The sequence below is a fragment of the Mobula birostris genome, chromosome 6 (genome assembly GCF_030028105.1).
Source record: "Mobula birostris isolate sMobBir1 chromosome 6, sMobBir1.hap1, whole genome shotgun sequence".
Lineage (NCBI taxonomy): Eukaryota > Metazoa > Chordata > Chondrichthyes > Myliobatiformes > Myliobatidae > Mobula > Mobula birostris.
The window spans coordinates 64,434,986-64,462,314 of NC_092375.1; the positions used below are offsets into that span (position 1 = coordinate 64,434,986).

The 27,329-nt window shown below is 41.1% G+C and overlaps 1 protein-coding gene across 1 annotated transcript; it reads right to left on the bottom strand.

Moving 5' to 3' along the window:
- Positions 1–1,035: 1,035 nt before the first annotated feature.
- Positions 1,036–22,046, bottom strand: LOC140199807 (TLR adapter interacting with SLC15A4 on the lysosome-like). Its single transcript, XM_072262297.1, has 2 exons — positions 21,969–22,046; positions 1,036–4,273 (listed from the first exon to the last, which is right to left on the bottom strand). The coding sequence occupies exon 2, from the start codon at positions 4,269–4,271 to the stop codon at positions 3,384–3,386; it is 888 nt and encodes a 295-aa protein (XP_072118398.1). The 5' UTR covers positions 4,272–4,273; positions 21,969–22,046; the 3' UTR covers positions 1,036–3,383.
- Positions 22,047–27,329: the final 5,283 nt, after the last annotated feature.

Below are 27,329 nucleotides of genomic sequence, written 5' to 3' on the forward strand. Positions count from 1 at the left end.
AGTGAAATCTGTGTTCAGTGCAATCATGCTGGTTGAGAACATAAACATTTTCCTGCACTACATCTAGAAAGTGCGAGTCCTAATCGATATCTCAGACCAATAGGGAATTTGAAAAACACTCCTGTCTTGCCCAATGTTTGATCTACCACTAACTCAAAATAATTCTGCCAACTGAAATTATGTGTGAAAGGCAATTTGAATTATCCCCCCCCCCTTACAAACATTAATTCAAAGTTTGATTTGTGTAACAGTCAGCTAAAGGAATCTTGATTTTAAAAAAATTGCTTCTGCTTCCTTTTATCTTGCAGAAGCATGGGAAAACACCCTACAGCAGAGATAAATAGTTCACTCAAAGTGGTGTCACTGGTAGATAAGGTGGTAAGAAGGCTTCAGCCATGCTGGCTTTCAGCTAGGGCATTGAGTACAGCAGCTGAGACGTTATGCTGCAATTGTGCAAGACTTCAACACAGTCCACTGCACTTGGAGTATTCTGTACAGTTTTGAATGCCCTGTTATTAGAAATACATCATTAAGCTGGAAAGAATGCAGAGAAGATTCATGAGAATGTTGCCAAGAGTCGATGACCTGAAGTTTTAGAAGTGATTGGCCAGGGTAGGATTTTATTCCTTGGAAAACTGGAGATTTAGGGGTGACTTTCATAGAGTTGTATAAAATCATGAGTGGCACAGCATATGGTCTTTTTCCCAAAGGGTAGAGGTTTAAAGTGAGAGGTGAAAGATTTAGAAGGAACCTGGGGGCAGCTTCTTCATGAAGAGAGTGGAACATTTGGATAAGTACATAGATAGGAAGGGTTTAATGGGATATAGTCCTAATGCGAGAGAATGGGATTGACTTGCTGATCACCATGATCAGATTGGGCCGAGGGGCCTGTTTACAAGTTGCATTATTCTATGACCTGAAAATATTTGATTTTTCCTCAAATCAAAACATAAATATCAATACATTACTGATATACAAAATTTAATTGATATGAAAATCAATCTTTTAATTGAAACATGAAGTATAATTCCAATACAATAGGTATATTTTTATCAGAAAAACATACAAACTCACAAGGAATTTAACTGTTTTATACATCTTAAAATGTGTGCATGGTCGCAACAATCTTTAGTAATTAACAATAATCAATAAAATAATTATTGACAGAATATAACAAACTAGATTTTATATTATCTAAGACATCAGATTGTTGTGCACAACATGATGAGCAGTTTGCCAATTTCACTCTTGATTTTGTGTGACCAGCAACAATCATCCTACAAATAAAAAAAGGATCATTTCAAATAAGACAATTTCACTTCAACTGCAAAGCGATTTCAAAACGAAGTATTGCTAAGTTAGAAGGAATGTAATAATAATAAAGAAGCCATCCCAGTCACTTTGTCATTCAGGTCCTCTTGCAAGACTCATTTTACCATGAGATAGCATGCATTTTGCTAAATAAATGTAATTTCTGCTATTGGTTAATCATGAGAAACCAATACAATGTTCAACACAATAGTCAATAATTAATTATACAATGAAAGTGCTGCCTAAAAAGAAACAAATATTTAAATAACCAATTTGCATTATTTTATTCCTTTGCTATAAGCCATAAAACATCCAACAAGTCTAGTGCATCCGATCCATGCTACCTCCTCCAACTGGTGGCAACATATATTAGAGTCATCGAGTCATAGAGTAATACAGCAGACATACAGGCCCTTCACGCTGGCCTGTCCATGCTAGCCAAGGTTCTCACTCAGCTCATCTCAATTTCCTGTATTTGGCCCATATGCCTTTAAGCCCCACTATTCCATGTAATAATCCAAGTGCTTCTGAAAGGATAATATTGTCCCTACCTCAGCCTCTTCCTCTAGCAGCTCATTCCATATACTCGCCACCCTTTGCATGAAAATGTTGCTTCTCAACTTCCTGTTAAAAGATTCCACTCTCATCATAAATCTATGTCCCCTAGTTTTGCTCTCCCCTATCCTGGGGAAAAGACTACTACCATCTGCTTTATCTATGCCCCTCATGATTCTGTAAGGTCACCCCACATTCTGCTATATTCCAAGAAATAAAGACCTAGCCTGGCCCACCTTCCCTCACACTTAAGCCCCTCTAGTCCACACAACATCCTCATAAATCCTTTCTGTTCTCTTTCCAGTTTTACTATGTCTTTCCTATAATAGTGTGACAAAGACTGTACACAGTTCTCCAAGTGTAGTCTCACCAACAACTTATACAATGGCAATATAATATCCCAATTCCTGTACACTGCTCTTGCTGATGAAGGGCAGCGTGTTAAACACTTTTTCATCACTCTGTCTTCCTGTGATGTTGCTTCCAATGAACTTGTACTCCAAGTTCCCTCTATAAGTCCTATGCTGGTTTGACTTTCCAAATTACATCACCTTACATTTATCTGTAATGAAATCCATTTGGCGTTCCTCATCCCTCTTTCCCAATGGATCGAGGACCCCCCCCCCCACCTGTAATCAATGATAACCTTCTTCACCATCAACAAACATCCTAATTTTGTGTCATCCACTAACTTGCTGAGTAAACCTTGTGCTTTTGCATCCACATCATTTATATAAGTAACAAGGCTCCTAACGCCCAACTCTGTGCCACACTCTGAGTCACCGGCCTCCATTTTGAGAATAAACCTTCAGCTACCTTCCACTGCTTCAAGTGAGATACATAAGGACATCAGACTAACTTTTATTCCTTTGTTCTTTTATTCTTTCCAAGAACCAGTGATTCCTTAGTAATAATAGGACAAGCTGGTGGGAAAAATATTTCACTTGATTCTGTCCCTGTTATTGTTATTTTGTGCCAGCACTATGGGAAATGATGTAGTGGACTTGCAAGGACTTGTGCAGTCTGCAGAGAGGATGGGTGGAATCTCACAATTATAGTTACTTAGACAGGAGCACTGGGCCAGCAGCCCTCTGTTACACTATGATCAGACTTAACTGTAGACACAAGAGAATGCTGTAATCTAGAGCAAAATAAAAATGGCAAGAGGAACTCCGTCATTCAGGCAGTAACTGTGGAGATAGAGGGATAGTTGACATTTCGGGTCAAAACTCCGCATCGGGATTTTAGATAAGCAGTCTGGATCTTAAATATTTCTCTTCCTGGAGAGAATGATTACTGATTGAAGAAAGAGGTGTAGTCTGATGACTAGGTTTTTGTTCATGCCATTAGAGGATGGTTGCTAATGCTGAAGGGCTTTGATTCTTGGGTTGATGTCGTAATCCAGAAGACTGTCATTACAGGATACAGATGGCAATCTTGCCTAAGCTTAACCATATCATCAAGAACTCACATCTATAAGGTTGAGATCCTCAGTTATGTTTAAATCTGGTTTACATTCATGAAGATATCTGTAAAATTGGAGTACTGAGCTCATTTGATTGTATTTCACTTGCAAGTCGCAACAAGCAGCTGATAACAATGTCCTTAGCTTTCATAGTTTCCATATTCCGTTCTCTTGATATCTGCATGCTGATTTGGTCAACATTATTCATTATAAGTTCTGATTCCATTATTTTTGTTGGCGATGGACTATTTACCATATTGTCCACCATGTACTGTTTGTAGAGTTCTAGAACTTTCTGCTCAAGATAATCATTCAGAACAGAGTTGGTGAGTGGCTGAGAGTGCTGGATGATGCTTTTGTCTTTAGTACTGCTATTGCGCCAACAAGATGAGTCACTATTGAGTGGCTTGTTTGGGTATTCTGACAGTTTTGGAGACTCTGGTGATGGGATTTCCAGTGAATACAAGAATGGACCCATGTTTGCTTCATGGCTGCTTTGGGAAGTCAGGCCAGATGTTTCAGAATCAATTGGCAACACATGATCTCCAGCAATCTGCAGGTCATTGTAATTGTCACAAATACTTTTGCAGCATGAGGGAACAAAATAAGTTTCCTTGCTCACACCAGAACTTCCTGGAATATCTACCACCAGGGACCTCTGCCTGGCAATAGGAGTCACCTTTGAGGCCTGTATCAGTGGTGTCATTTTCTTTTCCTGTCCGCTCGATCTGAATGACCTGCCAAAAGACTTGCACTTTTCAAGAAGTGACAGAGCCGGATTTGATGAGTCAGAGTGAGAGCCATGCAGAAAGTTATTGACTGAAGCCAACTCATACACCATGTCATCATCTAATGGGTTTTGCTGTCTCTTCTCAGTCCTATATTCCCTTTGGTATTCATTCCAATACGGAATCCCACAGATGAAGCCTTCACTTAGCATCCCTGTTGGTAACCAACAAAGACAAAATAAATTACACTTAATATACAAATGGAATTTATTCAGACAAAATGCTAATTTCAGGAAGACATTCTGCTTTGGTCTCTGGCCCTCAACCAGTACAAGAACAATGACCTCTAGCTCACATAAGGCTTTCAGAACACCTTGGATAAAGTCCCATAGAGGTTCATGTGCAGAGTTAAAGCAGATGGGATTGACAATAATGTACTGGCTTGTTTTGAAAGCAGGTTGACAGATAGAAAACTGGGTTGAAATAAATGGGTCTTTACACCGCACGCTGTCGGAGCAGTGCTGCCAGGATAATCAAGGACACGACCCACCCAGCCAACACGCTTTTCGTCCCTCTTCCCTCCGGGAGAAAACTCAGGAGCTTGAAGACTCGTACAGCCAGATTTGGAAACAGCTTCTTTCCAACTGTGATAAAACAGCTGAACGGAACCTGACCCGGATCTGGGCCGTACCCTCCAAATATCCGGACCTGCCTCTCGGTTTTTTTGCACTACCTTACTTTCCATTTTCTATTTATGATTTATAATTTAAATTTTTAATATTTACTATCGATTTGTACTCCAGGGAGCGGGAAGCACAGAATCAGATATCGCTGTGATGATTGTACATTCTAGTATCAAATTGTTTGGCGACAATAAAGTATAAAGTATTGAGTGGCAAGTGTTTACTGATGGGGTACAAGGGGATCAGTGCTTTGGCCTCAGCTATTCACAATGTATTTAAATATACTTAGATGAGGAAACTAAATGTACTATTTCCATGTTTGCAGATCACACAAAACAAGGTAGAATATCATTGTGAAGAAGGTGCAGTCTTCAAGATAATTTAGCCAAGATTCGGATGGGCAAATACATGACAGTGTTGTGTAATTAATGTAGAGTTATCTAGTTTGAAAGGAAAAATAAAACAGAAAGATTGGAAAATCTTGGTGGCCTTGTGGTCTTTCTACATGAACCATTGAATGCAAACCTGCAAGTGCAGCAGTTAGGATATCACATGGTTTGCTGATCTTCATTGCAAGAGGGTTTGAGGGGGTGTTTTATTTTGTACATGAGGAAACCAGTAGAGTCAACTATAATAATAGTGAATATACAAAATTGTTCCCCAAAAGCTGAGGACATCCTTAAAACCTTTTCAGCAAATGAAGTACTTTTCTCCTATGCAGCCATTGTTGAAATATGCAGCACATTAGCTAATTTGTATTTGGTACATAATCATAAGCAAAAGTGCTGTGGTATACAATTAATGTTTGATTTAATGTTAATATTGGCTCGGATACCTAAGAAGAACTCCCCAGCTCTTCATCAAAAGAGCAGCAAGGGTGTGCTTGGCAAATTCACCTGAATAACGGCAGCTCAGCACCATGTTCAAGTGGCAGCCTGGATATTATTCTCAACTTTCAGAACTTAAAAGGAAATGCAGTGTTTCTCACTGCCCTGAACATTCAGAAAATCAGTCTTCCAATCACATGTTGGGTGATAAACTGCTCAGGATATCAATATGCCACAAAGAACTAGTAGGTCTTCAGTTTGTTTTTTTTATTGATTACAGTTAATTGTGTTGTTGAGTTCTTTCAGTTGTATGCTGGGGAAAGATGAAGACAGACATCAAGTTCCTGGTGTTCTATGATGTTTGGTAGAACATGAATGTTGGATCGTTTGGTTACGACATTTCTCATGAATTTAAAAACTGGATGATGCATTTCATCTTGATAAGAACACAAGGAATAGTGAAGTAATAGAATAATGCCTGTGCTTTCACCACACTTGAACATCACAACCATTATATTTTCACAAAATAAGGAAATATAAAAGGAGAGGTGCATTGCACTGCAATATCAGAACACCACAGATTTGATTCCAATCCTGACCCAGTGCTATCTGTGTGGAGTTTACACATTCTCTTAATGACCGCGCAGGTTTCTTACAAATGCTCCAATTTCCTCCATGTCCTAAAGACATGAGGGTTGGTTAGATCACTGCTCACAAAATTGTGTGTGAATGAGTGCGAGTATCTGGAGGGAGTAGATGAGAATTTTGCAAGAGTAAAATGGGTTAAGATGGTACGATGGCATTGGGTTTAGTAGTATCTAGAAGAATCTGTTTTCTTTTATTTGTTGCTTAGTTACTACCAAACACCTGACCTTCCTGACCTCCCACAGTCATTTGGCAGTGCATATCTATTGTATAATAGTTTTGACAATTGAGCAAAGTCAGATTTGAAAGCTTCAGCATAATCCAACAGGTCTAGGGATGATTATAGAGCTTCACTCTTATCCTTTTTTCCAATGCCATTTGAGCTTTTTCTGAACGTGTTTGCCTCGTTCATCTGGTGCAGTCTCATGTGAGATGTGGCAGTCTTGGGGGAATGCCCCTCTCCCGCAGAATCACATCTGCCAGAAGTGCCTGCGGCTGGGCGATCTGGAAGACCGTGTAAGGAATCTGGAGCAGCAGCTGGATGACCTTCAACTCATAAGGGAGAATGAGGCAGTCATAGATGAGAGTTACAGGGAGGTAGTCACACCTAGGCTGTCAGAAGCAGGTCATTGGGTGACAGTCAGAGGGGGGAAACCAAAGGTGAGCAGGCAGGTAGTGCAGAGCACCCCTGTAGCCATTCCCCTGAATAATAAGTTTACCGTTCTGGATACTGTTGGCGGGGACGACCGATCCGGTGGCAGGGCCTCCGGCACTGAGTCTGACCCGGTGGTGCAGAAGGGTGGCACGGAGAAGAGGACAGCTGTCGTCATTGGAGACTCTATAGTCAGGGGAGCAGACAGAAGATTTTGTGGACGTGAGAAGGACACCCGCATGATTTGTTGCCTCCCGGGTGCCAGGGTCCAGGATGTCTCTGACCGGGTGCACGACATCCTGGTACGAGAGGGAAAGCAACCAGAATTCGTGATACATGTTGGTACCAACGACATAGGCAGGAAGAGGGATGAGGTCCTGAAGTGTGAGTTTCGGGAACTAGGCAGAAGGCTGAAGAACAGGACCTCAAGGGTGGCGTTCTCAGGATTGCTGCCAGTGTTACATGACAGTGATGGTAAGAATTGGAGGAGATGGCAGTTGAATGCGTGGCTGAGGAGTTGGTGCAGGGAGCAGGGTTTTAGATTTTTGGATCATTGGGATCTCTTCTGGGGAAGGTGGGAGCTGTACAGATTGGATGGGTTGCACCTGAACTCAAGGGAGAGCAATATCCTTGCAGGTAGGTTTGCTAGCATGGTTCGGGAGGGTTTAAACTAATTTGCAAGGGGGATGGGACCCGGAGCGATAGAGCAGTGAAAGAAGTGCATGGGGTAAAGCCAGATCTAACATATAGAGAGACTTTGAGGAAAGAGAAGCAGAAGAAACGGTGTAAAGACAGTAAGGTAGAAGGGCTGAAGTGTGTGTACCTCAATGCAAGAAGCATCAGGAACAAAGGTGATGAACTGAGAGCTTGGATACATACATGGAATTATGATGTAGTGGCCATTACAGAGACTTGGCTGGCAGCAGGGCAGGAATGGATTCTCAACATTCCTGGATTTCAGTGCTTTAAAATGGATAGAGAGGGGGGAAAAGGGGAGGAGGGGTGGCATTACTGGTCCGGGATACTATTACAGCTACAGAAAGGGTGGGGTAATGTAGCAGGATCCTCTTTTGAGTCAGTCAGTATGGGTGCAAGTCAGGAACAGGAAGGGAGCAGTTACTCTGTTTGGGGTATTCTATAGGCCCCCTGGTAGCAGCAGAGATACAGAGGAGCAGATTGGGAGGCAGATTTTGGAAAGGTGCAAAAATAACAGGGTTGTTATCATGGGTGACTTTAACTTCCCTAATATTGATTGGCACCTGATTAGTTCCAAGGGTTTAGATGTGGCAGAGTTTGTTAAGTGTGTCCAGGACGGACTCCTGTCACAGTATGTGGACAGGCCGACTAGGGGGAAATGCCATACTAGATCTAGTACTAGGTAATGAACTGGGTCAGGTCACAGATCGCTCAGTGGGTGAGCATCTGGGGGACAGTGACCATCGCTCCCTGGCCTTTTGCATTATCATGGAAAAGGATAAAATCAGAGAGGACAGGAAAATTTTTAATTGGGGAAGGGCAATTATGAGGCTATAAGGCTAGAACTTGCGGGTGTGAATTGGGATAATGTATTTGCAGGGAAATGTACTATGGACATGTGGTCGATGTTTAGAGATTTCTTGCAGGATGTTAGGGATAAATTTGTCCCGGTGAGGAAGATAAAGAATGGTAGGGTGACAAGTGAGGTGGAAAATCTAGTCAGGTGGAAGAAGGTAGCATACATGAGGTTTAGGAAGCAAGGATCAGATGAGTCTATTGAGGAATATAGGGAAGCTGAGGAGGGGCTGAGAAGGCCTTGGTGAGTAGGGTAAAGGAAAAACCCAAAGCATTCTTCAATTATGTGAAGAACAAAAGGATGACAGGAGTGAAGGTAGGACCGATTAGAGATAAAGGTGGGAAGATGTGCCTGGAGGTTGTGGAAGTGAGCAAGGTCCTCAATGAATACTTCTCTTTGGTATTCACCAATGAGAGGGAACTTGATGATGTTGAGGACAATATGAGTGAGGTTGATGTTCTGGAGTATGTTGATATTAAGGGAGAGGAGATATTGGAGTTGTTAAAATACATTAGGACTGATAAATCCCCGGGGCCTGACGGAATATTCCCCAGACTGCTCCACGAGGCGAGGGAAGAGATTGCTGAGCCTCTGGCTAGGATCTTTATGTCCTCGTTGTCCACGGGAATGGTACCAGAGGACTGGAGGGAGGCGAATGTTGTCCCCTTGTTCAAAAAAGGTAGTAGGGATAGTCCGGGTAATTATAGAACAGTGAGCCTTATGTCTGTGGTGGGAAAGCTGTTAAAAAAGATTCTTAGAGATAGGATCTATGGGCATTTAGAGAATCATGGTCTGAACAGGAACAGTCAGCATGGCTTTGTGAAGGGCAGATCGTGTCTAACAAGCCTGATAGAGTTGTTTGAGGAGGTGACCAGGCACATAGATGAGGGTAGTGCAGTGGATGTGATCTATATGGATTTTAGTAAGGCATTTGACATGGTAGGCTTATTCAGAAAGTCAGAAGGCATGGGATCCAGGGAAGTTTGGCCAGGTGGATTCAGAATTGGCTTGCCTGCAGAAGGCAGAGGATTGTGGTGGAGGGAGTACATTCAGATTGGAGGATTGTGACTAGTGGTGTCCCACAAGGATCTGTTCTGGGACCTCTACTTTTTGTGATTTTTATTAATGACCTGGATGTGGGGGTAGAAGGCTGGTTGGCAAGTTTGCAGACGACACAAAGGTTGGTGGTGTTGTAGATAGTGTAGAGGATTGTCAAAGATTGCAAAGAGACATTGACAGGATATAGAAGTGGGCTGAGAAGTGGCAGATGGAGTTCAACCCAGAGAAGTGTGAAGTGGTACACTTTGGAAGGACAAACTCCAAGGCAGAGTACAAAGTAAATGGTAGGATACTTGGTTGTGTGGAGGAGCAGAGGGATGTGGGGGTACATGTCCACAGATCCCTGAAGGTTGCCTCACAGGTGGATAGGGTAGTTAAGAAAGCTTATGGGGTGTTAGCTTTCATAAGTCGAGGGATAGAGTTTAAGAGTCGCGATGTAATGATGCAGCTCTATAAAACTGGTTAGGCCACACTTGGAGTACTGTGTCCAGTTCTGGTCGCCTCACTATAGGAAGGATGTGGAAGCATTGGAAAGGGTACAGGGGAGATTTACCAGGATGCTGCCTGGTTTAGAGAGTATGCATTATGATCAGAGATTAAGGGAGCTAGGGCTTTACTCTTTGGAGTTAAGGAGGATGAGAGGAGACATGATAGAGGTGTACAAGATAATAAGAGAATAGATAGAGTGGATAGCCAGGGCCTCTTCCCCAGGACATCACTGCTCAATGCAAGAGGACATGGCTTTAAGGTAAGGGGTGGGAAGTTCAAGGGGGATATTAGAGGAAGGTTTTTTACTCAGAGAGTGGTTGGTGCATGGAATGCACTGCCTGAATCAGTGGTGGAGGCAGATGCACTAGTGAAGTTTAAGAGACTACTAGACAGGTATATGGAGAAATTTAAGGTGGGAGTTTATATGGGAGGCAGGGTTTGAGGGTCGGCACAACATTGTGGGCCAAAGGGCCTGTACTGTGCTGTACTATTCTATGTTCTATGTTCTATCAGTTGTTGGTTTGATTATAATACAAATCCAACAGGAAGCATCCAGTGTTCCTATTAGAAGTGCTAGTTTAGTGCAATCTGGGGCAAGCTGACATAAAGACAACAGCTACTTCTGTCTACATCTATTCAATACACTCAAAATGCTGGAGTACCTCAGCAGATCAGGAAATGAATAAGTAATTGACATTTCAGGACTGGAAAGGAAGAGGGAAGATGCCAGAATAAAAAAGTGGGGAGAGGGGAAGGAGGCTAGCGAGAAGGCACTGGGTGAAACCAGGTGGATAGGGAAGATAAAGGGCTGGATAAGGAGGAATCTGATAGGAGAAGAGAATCGACCATAGGAGAAAGGAAAGGAGGAGGGGACCCAGGGGGAGGTGATAAGCAGGTGAAAAGAGGAAAGTGGCCAGAGTGGGGAATAGAAGAGGGGAGAGGGAGGAATTTTTTTTTACCAAATGGAGGAATCAATATTCATGCCATAAGGTTGGAGCCTGTCCAGATAGAATATAAAGTGTTGCTCCTGCACACTGAGAGTGGCCTTATCTTAGCACAAGAGGAGGGCATGGACTGACATGTCAGAATGAGAATGGGAATTGGAATTAAAATATTTGGCTAGTAGGAAGTTCCATTCTTGGTGGATGAAGAGGAGGTGCTCACTGAAGTGGTCCCCCAATTTCCAATGGGTCTCACAGCTAGAGGGGGCTGTATCAGGTGCACTAGACACAATAGACAGCCCCGGCAGATTTGCAGGTAAAGAATTCCCTCACCTGGAAGGGCTGTTTGGGGCCCTGAATGGAGATGAGGGAGGGGCTGAATGGGCAGGTGTAACACTTTGGCCACTTGCAGAGGTAAGTGCCGGGAGGGAGATTATTGGGGAGAGATGATTGGATAAGGGAATCATGTAGGGTGTGATCCCTGGAGAAAGCAGAGAGAGGTGGGGAGGTAAAGATATGTTTGGTGGTAGGATCCCTTTGGAGATGGCAAAAGTTGTGAAGGATGTTATGTTGGATCCGGAGGCTCATGGGGTGGTAGGTAAGGACAAGAGCTATTTCTATTATTTGCTTGATCTCATACATCTGTACAGGAACTTTATATATTGTGCATTCTACTTCATTTCCATTATGCCTACTACAATTTTAATTTTCCCTCTCGGCTCCCCTACTTTATCGCCTTGAATAATATCAGACTTTAGCATTGAAATCATAGAGTTATAGTAAAGTACAGCATAGAAACAGGCCCTTCAGCCCATCTAGTCCATGCCAAACCATTTAATCTGCCTACTCCCATTTACCTGCACTGGATCCATACCACTATTATCCATGTACCTATCCAAACTTCTCTTAAACATTGAAATCAAGCTTGCACACACGACGTGCACCAGTAGCTCATTCCACACTCTCACAACCCTCTCAGGGAAGAAATTTCCCGTCACGGTCCCCTTAAAATTTTCACCTTTTACCCTTACTTAACTCAGGAACATCAGTTATAGTCTCACCCAACCTCAGTGTAAAAAGCTGGCTTGCATTTACCCTATCTATACCCCTCATCATTTTGTATACTTCCATCAAATCTGCTCTCGGTCTTCTATGTTCCAAGGAATAAAGTCCCGACCTATTCAATCTTTCCATATAACTCAGGTCCTCTAGACCCGGCAACGTCCTTGTATGATATGCTGTAGCCACCTATTCTCCAAAGGCTAGATTACTTCTCTTTTTGTTCTCCACTGCTAGGTTAGCTGCTAATGTCCCCTATCTGAGCAGTGGATCCTCCTTCCATATCAAGGAGGAATAGTTTAAACATAAATCATTTATACTTAGTGATACTGCAGAGTAATGTACGTTTGTAATTGCGAGAAACAAACATAATTTACAACCACCAACATTGAGTTGGGGTCTCACTTTAAGAGTCTCGTCTGATGTGATGACATTATTATGTAAAGAGTTTTAGTGCATTTTTGTGTGTAGCTTTTGGAGTTCAATAAAATGTGTTACTGGATTCATTAACATAAAATGCCTCACTTTGTTTTATTTGCAAAAACCTACAATATACATTTAAATTTAGATAGAATTCTTAAAACACATTTCAAACTCACAAGAGATTTTTAAATTACAAGTGATTTCTAAACCACAAAGAACTTCCAACAAGTTGCAGATAAATGAGTTAACCATTGCAGAAATTGCAGGCCGAGGAATGGATTCTAGTTCACCCTGTCTTTCTATCATTCTTCTTGATGCTCCTTGATCATTCTTAACAAACCTGACTGCTCGCTCTCATTTATATTGGCTTTTTTGCCACTAGGGTGACTTTACACACATGATAATTTTTTCAGAAACCTTTCCGCACAACTACTCTAAAAGCTTCTGGTGACAGAGTTCCCAAATACACAAAATTAGACCACAAGATACAGAAGCAAAATTAGGCCATTTGGTCCATCGAGTCTGCTCCACCATTTTATCATGAATGATCCAATTTTTCTCTCAGCCCCAATCTTCTGTCTTGCCCCCAGATCCCTTCATGCCCTGACCAATCAAGAACCTATCAATGTCTGTCTTAAATATACATAAAGACTTGGCCTCCCCAGCTGCCTGTGGCAATGAATTCCACAGATTCATGACTCTCTGGCTGAAGAAATTTCTCCTAATCGTTATTCAAAAAAGAATTCAAAAATTCCTCCTAATCTTCATTCAAAAAGGATGTTGAGGCTGTATCGTCTAGTCTTAGACACTCCCACCATAGGAAATATCCTTTCCACATTCACTCTATTAAGGCCTTTCACCATTGAATGGGTTTCAATGAGGTCACCCTTCATTTTTTTAAATTCCAGTGAATACAGGCCCAGAACCACCAATACTCCAAGTCAGACCTCACCTATGTTTTATAAGGTCTCAACATTACATCCTTGCTTTTATATTCTAGTCCTCTTGAAATGAATGCTAACATCACATTTGCCTTCTTCATCACAGACTGAAGCTGCAAGTTAACCTTTACGGAATCCTGCACAAGGACTCCCAAATCCCTTCCTACCTCAGATTTTTGTATTTGTCCTTCATTTAGAAAATAGTCCACCCTTTCAATTCTTCCACCAAAGTGCATGAGCATACACTTCCTGACAATTTATTCCATCTGTCACTTCTTTCCCCATTCACCTAATCTGTTTAAGTTCTACTGTAGCCTCCCTATTTCCCCAAAACTCTCTCCACCTATCTTCGTATCGTCTGCAAACTTTGCAATAAAGTCACCAATTCTATCATCCAAATCATTGACATATAACGTAAAAAGAATTGGTCCCAACACAGACCTCTGTGGAACACAACTAGCCACCGACAGCCAACCAGAAAAGGCTCCGTTCATTCCAGTCTTTGCCTCCTGCCAATCAGCCAGGGCTTTATCCATGCTAGGGTGTTTCCTGTAATAGCACCAGCCTGTAGTTTGTTATGTAGCCTCATGTGTGGCACCTTGACAAACACTTTCTGAAAATCCAAGTACACAACATCAATCGACTCTCTTTTGTCTATCCTGCTTGTTATTTCTTCAAAGATTCCAACAGATTTGTCAAGCACGATTTTCCCTTGAGGAAACCATGCTGACTGCTGCCCATTTTATCATGTGCCTCCAAGTATCCCAAAACCACATCTTAACAATTGTCTCCAATATCTTCCCAACCACTGAGGTCAGACTAACTGGCCTATAATTTCCTTTCTTCTGTCTCTCTCCCTTCTTGAAGAATGAAGTGACATTCGCAATTTTCCAGTTTTCCAGAACCATTCCAGAATCTAGTGACTCTTGAAAGATCATTGCTAATGTTTCCACAATTTCTTCAGCCACCTCTTTCAGAACCCTGGATGTACACCATCTGGTCCAGGTGACTTATCTACTTCAGACCTTTCAGCTTCCCAAGAACCTTCTCTCTAGTAATGGTAACTTCACACACTTCATAACCACTGACACCAAAAACTTTTACCATACTGCTAGTGTCTTCCACAGTGAAGACTAATGCAAAATGCTTATTCAGTTCATTGGTCATTTCCTTGTCCCCCATTACCACCTCTTCAGCATTGTTTTTCATCAGTCCACTCTCACCTCTATTTTACACTTTATGTATCTGAAGTGATTTTTGGTATCCTCTTTAATATTATTGGCTAGCCTACTTTTGTATTACATCTTTACCTTCTTAATGACTTTTTAGTTGCCTTCTGTTGCTATTTAAATCCTTTTCAATCCCCTAACTTCCCACTAATTTTTGCTCTATTATATGCCCTCTTTGGCTGTTATGTTGGCTTTGACCTCCCTTGTTAGGCATGATTGTGTCATCTTGCATTTAGAATAATTCTTCATCTTTGGGATGTGTATATCCTGTGCCTTCCAAATTGCTTCCAACCTTCAACCCTGTCAGTGTTCTTTTCCAATCAGTTCTGGCCAACTCCACTCTCAGGCTTCTGTACTCCCCTTTACACTACAGTAATACTGATACATCTGACTTCAGCTTCACCTTCTCAAATTTCATGGTGAATTCGATCATATTACGATCCCTTACCCCTAAGGGTTCTTTTACCTTAAGCTCTCTAATCAATTCTGGTTCATTACACAACATCCAAACAAGAATTGCTGATCCCCTAGTAGGCTCAACCACAAGCTGTTCTAAAAAGCCAGCTCCTAGGCATTCTAGAAATGACCTACACCAACCTGATTTTCCCAATCTACATGCATATTGAAATCCCCCAGGACTATTGTAACATTGCCCTTTTGCTTGCATTTTCTATTCCCTGTTGTAGCTTGTAGACCAATCCTTACTGTTGTTTGAAGGTCTGTATATAACTCCCATCAATGTCTTTTTACTGTTGCAGTTCCTTAGCTCTATTAACAACAATTACACTTTCTGACCCTACATCACCTCTCTCTAATGATTTAATTTCATTTTTTACCTTTTATGTTGCAATTCATCCTGTTGACTGCAATTTTGCCCTGTCATCAGCCCTCCTTGCTAGTAGTCTCACTAAACATTGCCTCTATTTGCGAATCAACTACGTCATATCAAGGATATTGGACCTCCAGAGGTTCAGATGTAACCCATAGATTTTGTACAGTTCATACACTCTCCAGAAGACATCTCGGAACAATCCATAAATCTGAGCCCCTGCCCTCTGCAACACTTCCTCAGTCATGCACTCATCTGCCAAATCATCCTATTCTTACCCTCACTGGCATGTAGCACAGGCAGCAATCCAGAGATTACTATCCTGGAGGTTCTGTTTCTCAGCTTTCTACCTATTTCCCTAAAAATCTCTCTTCAAGACCTCCTCAGCTTGTCTACCTATGTCATTGGTGCTCGCCTTCAAGAATGCCATGGACCCGATCCGAGACATCCTTGATCCTGGCACCAGGGAGGCAATTTACCATCCGGGTGTCTGTATTGCGCCAATAGAATCTTGTCTCTGTTCCTCTGACTAAGGAATCTCCTATCGACACTGCAGTCCTCTTCACCCCTCTGCTCTTCTGAGCCACAGCACCAGACTCAGTGCCAGAGACCCAGTCACTGTGGCTCCCTCCCGGTAGGTCAGCCGCCTCAATAGTATCTAAAGTTGTATACTTATTATCGAGAGGAACAGCCACAGGTACACTCTTTACTGGCTGTACACTTCCCCTCTTTCTCCTGACTTACCTCCTGCAAGCTAGGGGTAACTATCTCCCTGTAGCTCTTGTCTATCACCTCCTCATTCTCCCGAATGAGTCAAAAGTTGTTAAGCTGGAGCTCCAGTTCCTTCTCTCAGGAGCTGCAGCTTGGTGCTCTTGGCGCAGAGGTGTTTATCTGGGAGACTGGACGTCTCTGACTTCCCACTTCCAACACACAGTACAAAACACTGACCCTGGAGCCATTCTCACTATACAATGCACTAATAGACGAGGAATGAACAAATAGAACAGAGAGAGAGTAACTTACAAAACAATCTACCTCACCCAAGTTTGATGTCACCTCAGCCTGATGAGCCAAAGCAATTCTAACGACTGGCACACTCAAAAGAATGGCCACTCTGCTTGCACTTGAATTATTCTTATCGGCCCTTTCTAATGAATCCCTCTTGTTGATTGGTCACTCTTCAATTCAAAACAACTGTCGCAAAACTCTGGCTTCAAATTCTTGATCGCTGCCCTGATTAAAAAGTAACTCTTTTCACGTGCCCCTAATGTGGGTTGTCCAGCTCAGAGATAACTGGCTCAAAGCTCTGCTTTTTAAATCTTGAATGCAGTCCTGACTGAAATGTAGCTCTTCTTATGCACTGCCACTTGCTGATTGATTGAACAGAAAAACTGCCACGAAACTCTGCCTTAAAAATCTCAATCGCCGCCCTGATTAAAAAGTAACTCTTTTCATGCACCCCTGATGTGGATTGTCCAAAATTAATAGTATTTGCGGTGACCCTCTGAATGCACAAATCTCCCAACTATTGATAGATCGGCAATTTGATGTACTAAATGATTGATAGTATTATTCTGGTCTGCAACTTTCCTTGAACTAAGTAACTTAGCCAATACAAGCCCAATTAACTTCTGATAAGGTGGCATTGCATTTGGACACAACAGCCTCTCAGGTTCCAACCACAAGCGTTTTTGTCTATTTCAAATATCTTTTTTATGAGCACAAGATAATACTGAACATTAAGAACTTCAAGTCTCCAGGTCTACACTTCCAGCGAGCTCATCATTGGCAGAGGAGCTAGAATATCTGGACTTGGTGTGGACCATGTTACTGCCTGCTACGGGAAGGCATTGGAGTCGGTGTGCAAAGGCGGTGAATCAGTGAGTGGTGGTTTGGACGCTTCCTACTGCAAATCCATTGTCCTTGTTTATTGGAGACAGATGGCAAGAGAGCTGTGCTACCTTGGTTGCAGTGAGGTCTAGGCCTCAAGCCGCAGACTTGCCTGTTACAGCAGTCCAGGAGAGGGGAGGCAGGAGGTGGTGTAACACAGCATCCATGCTGAGTTGGGGATTGGCCCCTCACATTGGTGGTGCCTTCCAGTGTTTGATTGGTGGAATGACAAGCAGGACTGTGTGCATGCGTGCATGTGTAAGTTCATCTGCAGACCGCTGAAAGCTACTTGTTCTTACCGATAATACCCGTGCATCATCAATTTACAGGAGATGTCATTCAGTTACTTGGGCTATATATTTTTTGTGACTATATGTTTACTTGCAATTTTATATGTGCTATATATGCCTTGTGCTGCATATGACTTGAACTTAACATAACCCCATTGTCTTACACTGCATCTCTAGCAGCCAGCCTTATGCTGTGGGCCACAGACTGGGTTCTATAGAGAGTGCTTTTGTTTGCAAAGCTGTCCTTTTAACTACAAACTGGTTATTGCTTGCACATTAAAAACTGAAGACTGGCTCCCATTTATGTCATGAAGCTAAACAAAGAATATTGGTTTGAAGTTTAACTTGCTTAAAAACAACTCTTTGATCTCTGCAAGTGTCAGCTGCTATGTTAGAAAGCTGAGTTTGGCAAAAGAGCCCCCGGCCCTGGACACTGAATATCCATCACAATAGGATCAGTATGAAAATGGTCAATATGGACTTGGTAGGCTAAAAGGTCTGTATGTGCTCATCTCTCCAAGAAATATAAACCAGTACTTCCACCAATTTCTTTTTTACAAATTTGTCATTGTTTTGGCCTTCAAAGTATATTTTACATGGTGACTGACAGGATTTATTTGTGAGCTTTGGATATGAAGACATTGAATGAGAGAATATTAATTCTCGGTAAACAGTAAAGGAACAATTGTCATTTCTTCTGCTCACGTGTGATAGCTGTTCTTTCCGATGTACAAAGGACACCAAGACCTTGATTAAAGCCTTTAAGAGAAAGGAAATTTTCTTCCTGAATTTTATCACCAATCAAAATATAAATAAATACACAAACTGATAAGGTAACTGCGTGATCAACATCCCTTGTATGAATTAAAGCATTCACTTTTCAATTACTGCCTTGGCCTGTGTCCCCTAGTTAATTCAGCCATAGGCCTTGACACATTTTCACAATAAGCAACCTTTTTCAAACTCAGAAAGTGATCTCATTCAGATTTTAATCCCTTTATGGTAATAATTTATTAAGGTCAGACCTACTGTATTAATGAGGGCTCTCAGCATCACAAGTGATATTTATTTTGATCCTTCTTGTCACAGAGTAAAATTACCTCATCTTAAATTAACATAGGCTATTTGTGCCACAAAAATATCCCAACTTTTTTCCAGAGTAAAGTTTTTCTAAGTGACATGGTTTTGAAGTATGATCATTCTCCTGCATCCAATTACTTGCTAATTAGTAGAAGGCAAGGAGCATTTTAGAACTATGCATTTTTTTTCTGGAAATATCATAAAGTATTTATAAATTATAACTCAAGCAGTACAGTAACTGCATTACAGCAGATAAATATGGTGCCATTCTGCAAATAGAGAGCTCCTCTGAGAAAAATAAAAGAATGATGATTGAGATAATTAAATTAAATATGATTAGTATAAATTTGTTCACAAAAGTAACAGCTGAAGGGACTTTCCAACTGAGAAATTCCAGCATCTTGCCCAGACAGACATTTCAATTGACAGAGATTTGTTATCTAAATTTCCTCCCCTGTATCCGCACTATTATTTCCATAAGGAGTATTGCTGAAGCTCATGAAACAAATATGTACAGTACATTAAAGTCAATGACACCTTGTATCTGATTCCATGACAGTCAAAAACACACTTACTTGTATTATGCAAAATTAATAAATAACTTTTTTATAAGAGATAAAGTAATAGAATTGTGCAGCCTACAAACAGGCCCTTCAGCCCAACTCATCCATGCTGACTGTGATGCCTATCATTTGCCTTCATTGGATTCATACCCACCTACTCCTTTCCTATACAAATACCTGTCCAAATCATTTTAAAACTGATGTAAGTAAAAACTGATGTATGATTTATTACTTCAAGTCAACATTGGTCCCACTACTAAGTGATGGACAGTTTCTTATGGAATCAGGGACTGAACCCTTACCGAAGTACCACACAGTGAAATTAGTTGGTGACGACCAGTTTGGGCATTAAATCCGTCCTGCCCAGAATTCTTCAGTGGCTTCCAAGTTAAGAAAAGATTAAAAGTAACATCTTGAACTGAAAGATGTGTAAATCTTCTGTGAGTACATAAAGACCCAAAATGCATTACCTCACAATGGCCTGTCTCCACTCCACACAATTTTCCAATTGGTCTGTGTTCCTTAGTATCCTTTCACAATCTTCATCCCTATCTCCTACTCAACCATTCTTGTGTTGTCAGTAAAGTTACAAATCAAACCATCTACATTCTCTATCAAGTCATGTCTGTATATGACACAATGGTCCCCGCATTGATTGCTAAAGGACTGTATATTATGAGATTGGAAGACTGTAGATGAAAGTTCATAAATGTGCACTTAATTCATGACTCTAGGGGATATCTTTCTGGTATATTAACTGATATTTTTGGAGGTATTTAACAAGGTATTTAATCTGGTACATCATTGAAGGTATTTAATCTGACCTTCAACGGATGATTTCTTCTACTACTTGTTGGATTAGAGTCTAAATTATCATCTTTCTTGTAGTTTAACATTTTATGCTTGCTTATTTATTTGTATAAGAACAGAAGAACATAATAAATAGGAGCAGGAGCAGGCCATCTGGCCCATCGAGCCTGCTCCGCTATTCAATGCTGATCTGACCATGGACTTATCGCCACCTACTTCCTTTTCCCCATTACCCTTAACTCTCCTACTATGCAAAAAACTATCCAATCTTGTCTTAAATATATTTACTGAGGTAGCCTCCACAGCTTCATTGGGCAGAGAATTCATCACACTTTGGGAAAAGCAGTTCCTCCTCATCTCAATTCTAAATTTACTCCCGTGAATCTTGAGGCTATGTCTCCTAGTTCTAGTCTCACCTACCAGTGGAAACAACTTTCCTGCTTCTATTTTATCAATCCCTTTCATTAGCCACCAGCTAATTTCAGTGTGGGTAACTGAGGCTTAAGTCCCTGATGACATATGATGACACAGAGAGAACAGCTCATCATTAAGTTGTGGGACCAATGTTATTCTGAAGACACGTGTCACACACAATTTCTAAATACAACAGTTTGCCAGCTGTTAAACTGAAACCAGATGGTAAAATCAGATCTAAAGTATGCCAAACAAATTACCTTATGAAATGAAAATCACTATGCAATATTGTAATTTTCAATTAAGCCAAAATGCAATAAAATAATACTGTAGAATATTGTTTTTTACTTAAAGAACTCCCGCAAATCAAATATCCTTACTGAAATTATTTTCTCTGTCTCCCTCCCACAACAATCTGATTGAAAAGAAATGTTTTTTTTTAGCAAGTTGGTGTAAATTAAAACCTTTGTCCCTTTCCATTACTGGGAAGTTTGAAAGTTTCGAACCCATGAGCACCGCTTCACTATTTTTTTGCGGTGTTTATTCTTTTATTTATATTAATTAATTTATTTATTCATTCATTTCAAGCTATAGTCAAGTTTTATCTCTTACATTGTACTTCCGTCACAAAAATAAAATTCATAATATATGTCAATGAAAATAAATATGATTCTGGTTTTGATAAATCCCCACTTAAAGTCGTTGCATTGATATAAGACTGCAACAGCAATTGCTAGGGTTATATGCAAACATTTCAAGAGCAGGTCTTATTGCAGGTTAATTATGTGATGCTTTTTAGAATAAATTGCTGTAGTGGAAGAATATGGATTCAAAATATTTGCCATTGAGTAAGAACTTCACTGGTATTGCTGAATTCTAAATCATTATACAAGTCAGCTCAGGTTATGGCACAGTTCTATCCCTCTTGAGTTATTCATAACCTAAACAATTCATGTTAGAAATACGGCATCAAACCAGGTTCCCACAAAACAGAAGCAGGAGCTGCCTGAAGGCCTGTAATCACTGGCCAATCCTTCTTGTTGTTTCCCAAGCACTCATTTGTATATACACATCATGCAGAAGACGAATGTTCAGAAGCTGGGGTGGGGACCTGTACAATTAAACTATAGCAAGATCTAAGCTTTAAAAAATGTGATTATTATCTTAATATCAAATAACTATCTATGTCAACTTTCCCTTTCATTATAAGTGAACTGTTTGCATTGAGAGCATATTTTCTAAGTATAACTCCTTGAGAATTTGAGCTTGCAGTTTAGAATCTACAAACACAAAAAAATATAAAATTACTGATTGCTGTTTTGTCAAAAATGCTTGCAGAAAACATTAGTTATCATAATGATGTGCTTATTGCATATGCATTCTCACTGTCAATGTCGGAGAACATATGTTTTATAACATGGTGAAAATACCTCTCAGCGTTTTAATTGATGAGCAATGAATCCCAATCATAAAGTTGGTGGATATTTTCCAAAAAATTTCAAATCGTTCAGAAAAATCAAATGACTTGCTTACCTTCAGGCAGAACGAAACAGTTTTATGAAGTTGTGTAACAGAGGCAAATACTAAATAAGAGGAAGATGAAAATCCAGTTGTTCGTATCTATATTAAACAAAGAGGAAGTGGTCAGAAACGGTAACAGTGATATATTTTTGAATGTAAAAATTTAAAGAAAAATTACTGAACTTAAATTGATTTTAAAGTTAGTTTAATGTTCACTCTATTGGCCTTGGAAAATACCAAAACACAATACATTTAGAAAGCAATACAAGAGAAGGTTGCCAACCTTTTTCTCTGCATGCACAGATAACATAGCTTCACGTTATGGGGATAGGTAATAGGGACTAATCTCTAGGGATGTCTCAATTCTTCCTCTCGCATAATATTGGGATTGCCTGTAATTATAATGATTGCATGCTCCTCACTCCTCTTCAGAACTCTGGTTCCCCTCCATTTCCACTAAATTTATCACGTCTCGGCTGAGAGGGACACAAAACAATTTTTCAACATCTAGACTGTTTTTCATTTCCCATAATCATTTTCCTGTTTACTTCTGAGATCACTTTGTTTTGTCACTCTCTTATTTTTATGCTGGTGCAAAAATCTCTTGCATTATTTTACGTTTTCATTACTTTATTGTAGTCATCCATCTTTCTGTTGCTTTCTAAAACTTCTCTTTGGCCTTATCATTTTTCTGGCAACATTAAGAATCTATTTTAAATTAGTTTTATTCTAACCTCCTTAGTTATTTATGAATAAGTTACTCTACTTGTGGATTTACTTTTCAGCTGAATGAATGCTGATTGAAAATTTTGAAATAATTCAAATGTGCTTGCCATTGTTTACCTACTAACCAATCTTCTAATCATTCCATTCCATGTCATTTTCCAATCAACCCTGACCAAGGTGACTCTTGTGATGCTATAGACTTCAAACTTCCATCCAACTTGACAGTCTTTCTGAGTGGACTGTGTCTCTCTCAAACAGCAAAAAAAACTGTCTTCTTGTGATTACATTTCCCCAAAGGATTCCTTGTTAGGTTACTAATTATCCCTATCTCATAACACATGGGTAAAGTTGAAGATAAACTGCACCCCCCCCCAAGTTTCTTCCATATCTTATCATTCCGAAAATGCTGTCCCAGTCATTTTCAAAACTGCCTTCACCGATTTGATTTGTCCAGTTAATATGAAGAATAAAGTTAAGAGTATTTTAGCAAATGTGCATCAATCTTTTCTTGTCTCTTTATTTTTTTAAACACCTCTTTATTGCTTTTACAGAATGAGAAAAAACATTAGATCATCCATAGGTTTGAAAGTACAACAAAGTTAAAGAAAAGGAAAAAATAAAATACATAAGAAATCAAAAGTAAAAAAAACACACACACAAAAAAGCAAACACCTTGCCTTTAAAAAAAGCAGTCAATTCAGTTTGTTACTTTCATCATCCTGAATATTGTAGAAAATGCAGAAACTTGTAGAAAGTGTCCCAAATTTTCTGAAATTTGCCAAGTTTGATTTTTGTGATGTAGCTTATCTTTTCTAGCGCAAGATAAGATGTCTTTCCTTTCAGCCATTGTGAGAGTCCACTGGTTATTGGTTTCTTCCATGAACATTTGGCTTCCAAAAAAACAAATATTAAGCAGAGACCTTACATTTTTGGAGGTTACAAAGTCCTTTGGATAAATATTCAGAATACATAATTTAGGATCAATGAGCACCATTTTTCCAATAATCTGACTAATCAAATCCAGCATCTTCTTTCAGAAGCAGTTTATCTGGGGGCACTCCCACATTCAATGGAACAGAGACCCTTTTATTAATTATTCCTCAGTTCCAAAGCCAGTAAGTAACAACAATTAATTTTGCAACTGATTTTATTACTGCAGAATAAAACTTGATAGCAATCATTTTGAGTCATTCTTGCCTGGCACTTTTTCTGCATTAAGTTGTACAAAGGAACTTTGTTTCCCCCATATAGCACTTCTGTTGGAGCATTGAAGGGGAGCTTAGACAAAGACTTAGCATCCTCCCAGGACAACTAAGTCTCCATACACAGTGACATATAGAGAGGCCTATCAGGTAAATTCCTTATTTACATTCCATGTTTTATCAAACATCCCTAGTCTATCAGTCTGCCAATCCAATCTTCTCCCATACTGATCTAACCCCCTCCATTTGCCCCTGGTAATAAGCTGAGATACAGACCAGAGATACAGTTTCCATTCCCCCATTACTTCAGACCCTAAAGTTTGCCTCAAAAAATTATCGCCAAACGCGACCAAAGCTTGCAGCAGGGGCAAAGCTGACATTGCCAGTCACACAATTGCACTCAATTAAAATACCATCTGGAATGCTATGGGTTTTCTAAGCCTCGGAGTTTTAGCTTCAGATGTTACTTTTAGAAAAACATTAAAAACGGTAGGCATTCAGTATGAAACTTCACATTCGTTGCTCAGATTATTGGCTGTCAGAAACCATGCTTTGACAAAAGAAACAGTTGAGCCTTTGCACCTGGTTTAAAATATACCACATTTTAGGGTAATTTCAGAACTGGAAACTAACTTAATTTCACCAAAGGACATGAAAGATAAACATGGATAATGGGGAACTAAGAACCAAAAACTGAACACTTCCTGAATTAGACATTATTGGCAGAAATGAAATAAAACTAAGTTTCTAAAACTAAATCTAAGTAGGTGGAATATGCCTGGAGGAGATGAAAACTAATGTTCTCTATAAACTAAACGTAACATAAATTTTACACCTCAAACACGAGGAAATCTGCAGATGCTGGAAATTCAAGCAACACACATTAAAAAATGTTGGTGAATGCACCAGGCCAGGCAGCATCTATAGGAAGAGGTACAGCCGACGTTTCGGGCCAAGACCCTTCGTCAGGACTAACTGAAAGAAGAGATAAAAAGAGATTTGAAAGTGGGAGGGAGAGGGGGAGATCTGAAATGATAGGAGAAGACAGGAAGAGGAGGGATGGAGCTAGAGCTGGAAAGTTGATTGGCAAAAGGGATACGAGGCTGGAGAAGGGAGACAATCATGGGATGGGAGGCCTAGGGAGAAAGAAAGGGGAGGGGAGCCCAGAGGATGGGAAAGGAGTTATAGTGAGAGGGACAGAGGGAGAAAAAACAGAAAAAAAATATAATAAATAAATAAATAAAGGATGGGGTACAAAGGGGAGGAGGGGCATTAACGGAAGTTAGAGAAGTCAATGTTCATGCCATCAGGTTGGAGGCTACCCAGACGGAATACAAGGTGTTGTTCCTCCAACCTGAGTGTGGCTTCATCTTGACAGCAGAGGAGGCTGTGGATAGACATATCAGAATGGGAATGGGACGTAGAATTAAAACGTGTGGCCACTGGGAGATCCTGCTTTCTCTGGCGTACAGAGCATAGGTGTTCAGCGAAATGGTACCAGCCAGCGTCGGGTCTCGCCAATATATAGAAACCCACATCGGGAGCACTGGACGCAGTATATCACCCCAGCCAACTCACAGGTGAAGCATCGCCTTACCTGGAAGGACTGTCTGGGGCCCTGAATGGTGGTGAGGGAGGAAGTGTAAGGGCATGTGTAGCACTTGTTCCGCTTACAAGGATAAGTGCCGGGAGGGAGATCGGTGGGAAGGGATGGGGGGGAACGAATGGACAAGGGAGTTGCGTAGGGAGCCATCCCTGCGGAAAGCAGAAAGAGGAGGGGGGAAATATGTGCTTAGTGGTGGGATCCCGTTGGAGGTGGCGGAAGTTATAGAGAATTATATGTTGGACCCGGAGGCTGGTGGGGTGGTAGGTGAGGACCAGGGGAACCCTATTCCTAATGGGGTGGCGGGAGGATGGGGTGAGAGCAGATGTGCGTAAAATGGGAGAGATGAGTTTGACAGCAGAGTTGATGGTGGAGGAAGGGAAGCACCTCTCTCTAAAAAAGGAGGACATCTCCTTCGTCCTGGAAAGAAAAGCCTCATCCTGAGAGCAGATGTAGCGGAGGTGGAGGAATTGCCAGAAGGGGAAGGCATTTTTGCAAGAGACTGGTGGTCCAGGTAGCTATGAGAGTCCGTAGGCTTATAGTAGACATCAGTAGATAAGCTGTCTCTAGAGATAGAGACATAAAGATCAAGAAAGGGGAGGGAGGTGTCGGAAATGGACCAGGTAAACTTGAGGGCAGGGTGAAAGTTGGAGGCAAAGTTAATGAAGTCAACGAGCTCAGCATGCGTGCAGGAAACAGCGCCAATGCAGTCATCGATGTAGTGAAGGAAAAGTTGGGGACAGATACCAGTATAGGTTTGGAACATGGATTGTTCTACAAAGCCAACAAAAAGGCAGGCATAGCTGGGACCCATACGGGTGCCCATGGCTCCACCTTTAGTTTGGAGGAAGTGAGAGGAGTCAAAGGAGAAAGTATTAAGAGTAAGGACTAATTCCGCTAGACGGAAGAGAGAGGTGGTATTATTTATTTATTTATTATAATTTTTTTTCTCTTTTTTCTCCCTCTGTCCCTCTCATTTTCACTCCTTGCCCATCCTCTGGGCTCCCCTCCCCTTTCTTTCTCCCTAGGCCTCCCGTCCTATGACCCTCTCCCTTCTCCAGCCTCGTAATCCATTTTCCAATCAACTTTCCAGCTCTTAGCTCCATCCCTCCTCCTCTTGTCTTCTCCTATCATTTCCGATCTCCCCCTCCCCCTCCCACTTTCAAATCTCTAGCCCTTCTTTCAGTTAGTCCTGACGAAGGGTCTCGGTCCAAAACGTCGACTGTACCTCTTCCTATAGATGCTGCCTGGCCTGCTGCGTTCACCAGCATTTTTAAATGTGTGTTGCTTAAACTTTACACTTATTAGCCTCATATAGCATTTGCTGCTTATCTCAACACCATAGCAAGTTGCAGAAATAAAAATACTGACTCTCACAGCTATCTGGACTATTCCTCTTCTCACCCTGCCTCTTGCAAAAACGCCATCCCCTTCTCGCATTTCCTCCGTCTCCGCCGCGTCTGCTCTCAGGATGAGGCTTTTCATTCTAGGACGAGGGAGATGTCTTCCTTTTTTAAAGAAAGGGGCTTCCCTTCCTCCACTATCAACTCTGCTCTTAAACGCATCTCCCCCATTTCACGTACATCTGCTCTCATTCCATCCTCCCGCCACCCCACTAGGAATAGGATTCCCCTGGTCCTCACCTACCACCCCACCAGCCTCCGGGTCCAACATATTTTTCTCTGTAACTTCCGCCATCTCCAACGGGATCCCACCACTAAGCACATCTTTCCCTCCCCCCCTCTCTCTGCATTCCGCAGGGATCGCTCCCAACGCAACTCCCTTGTCCATTTGTCCCCCCCATCCCTCCCCACTGATCTCCCTCCTGGCACTTATCCATGT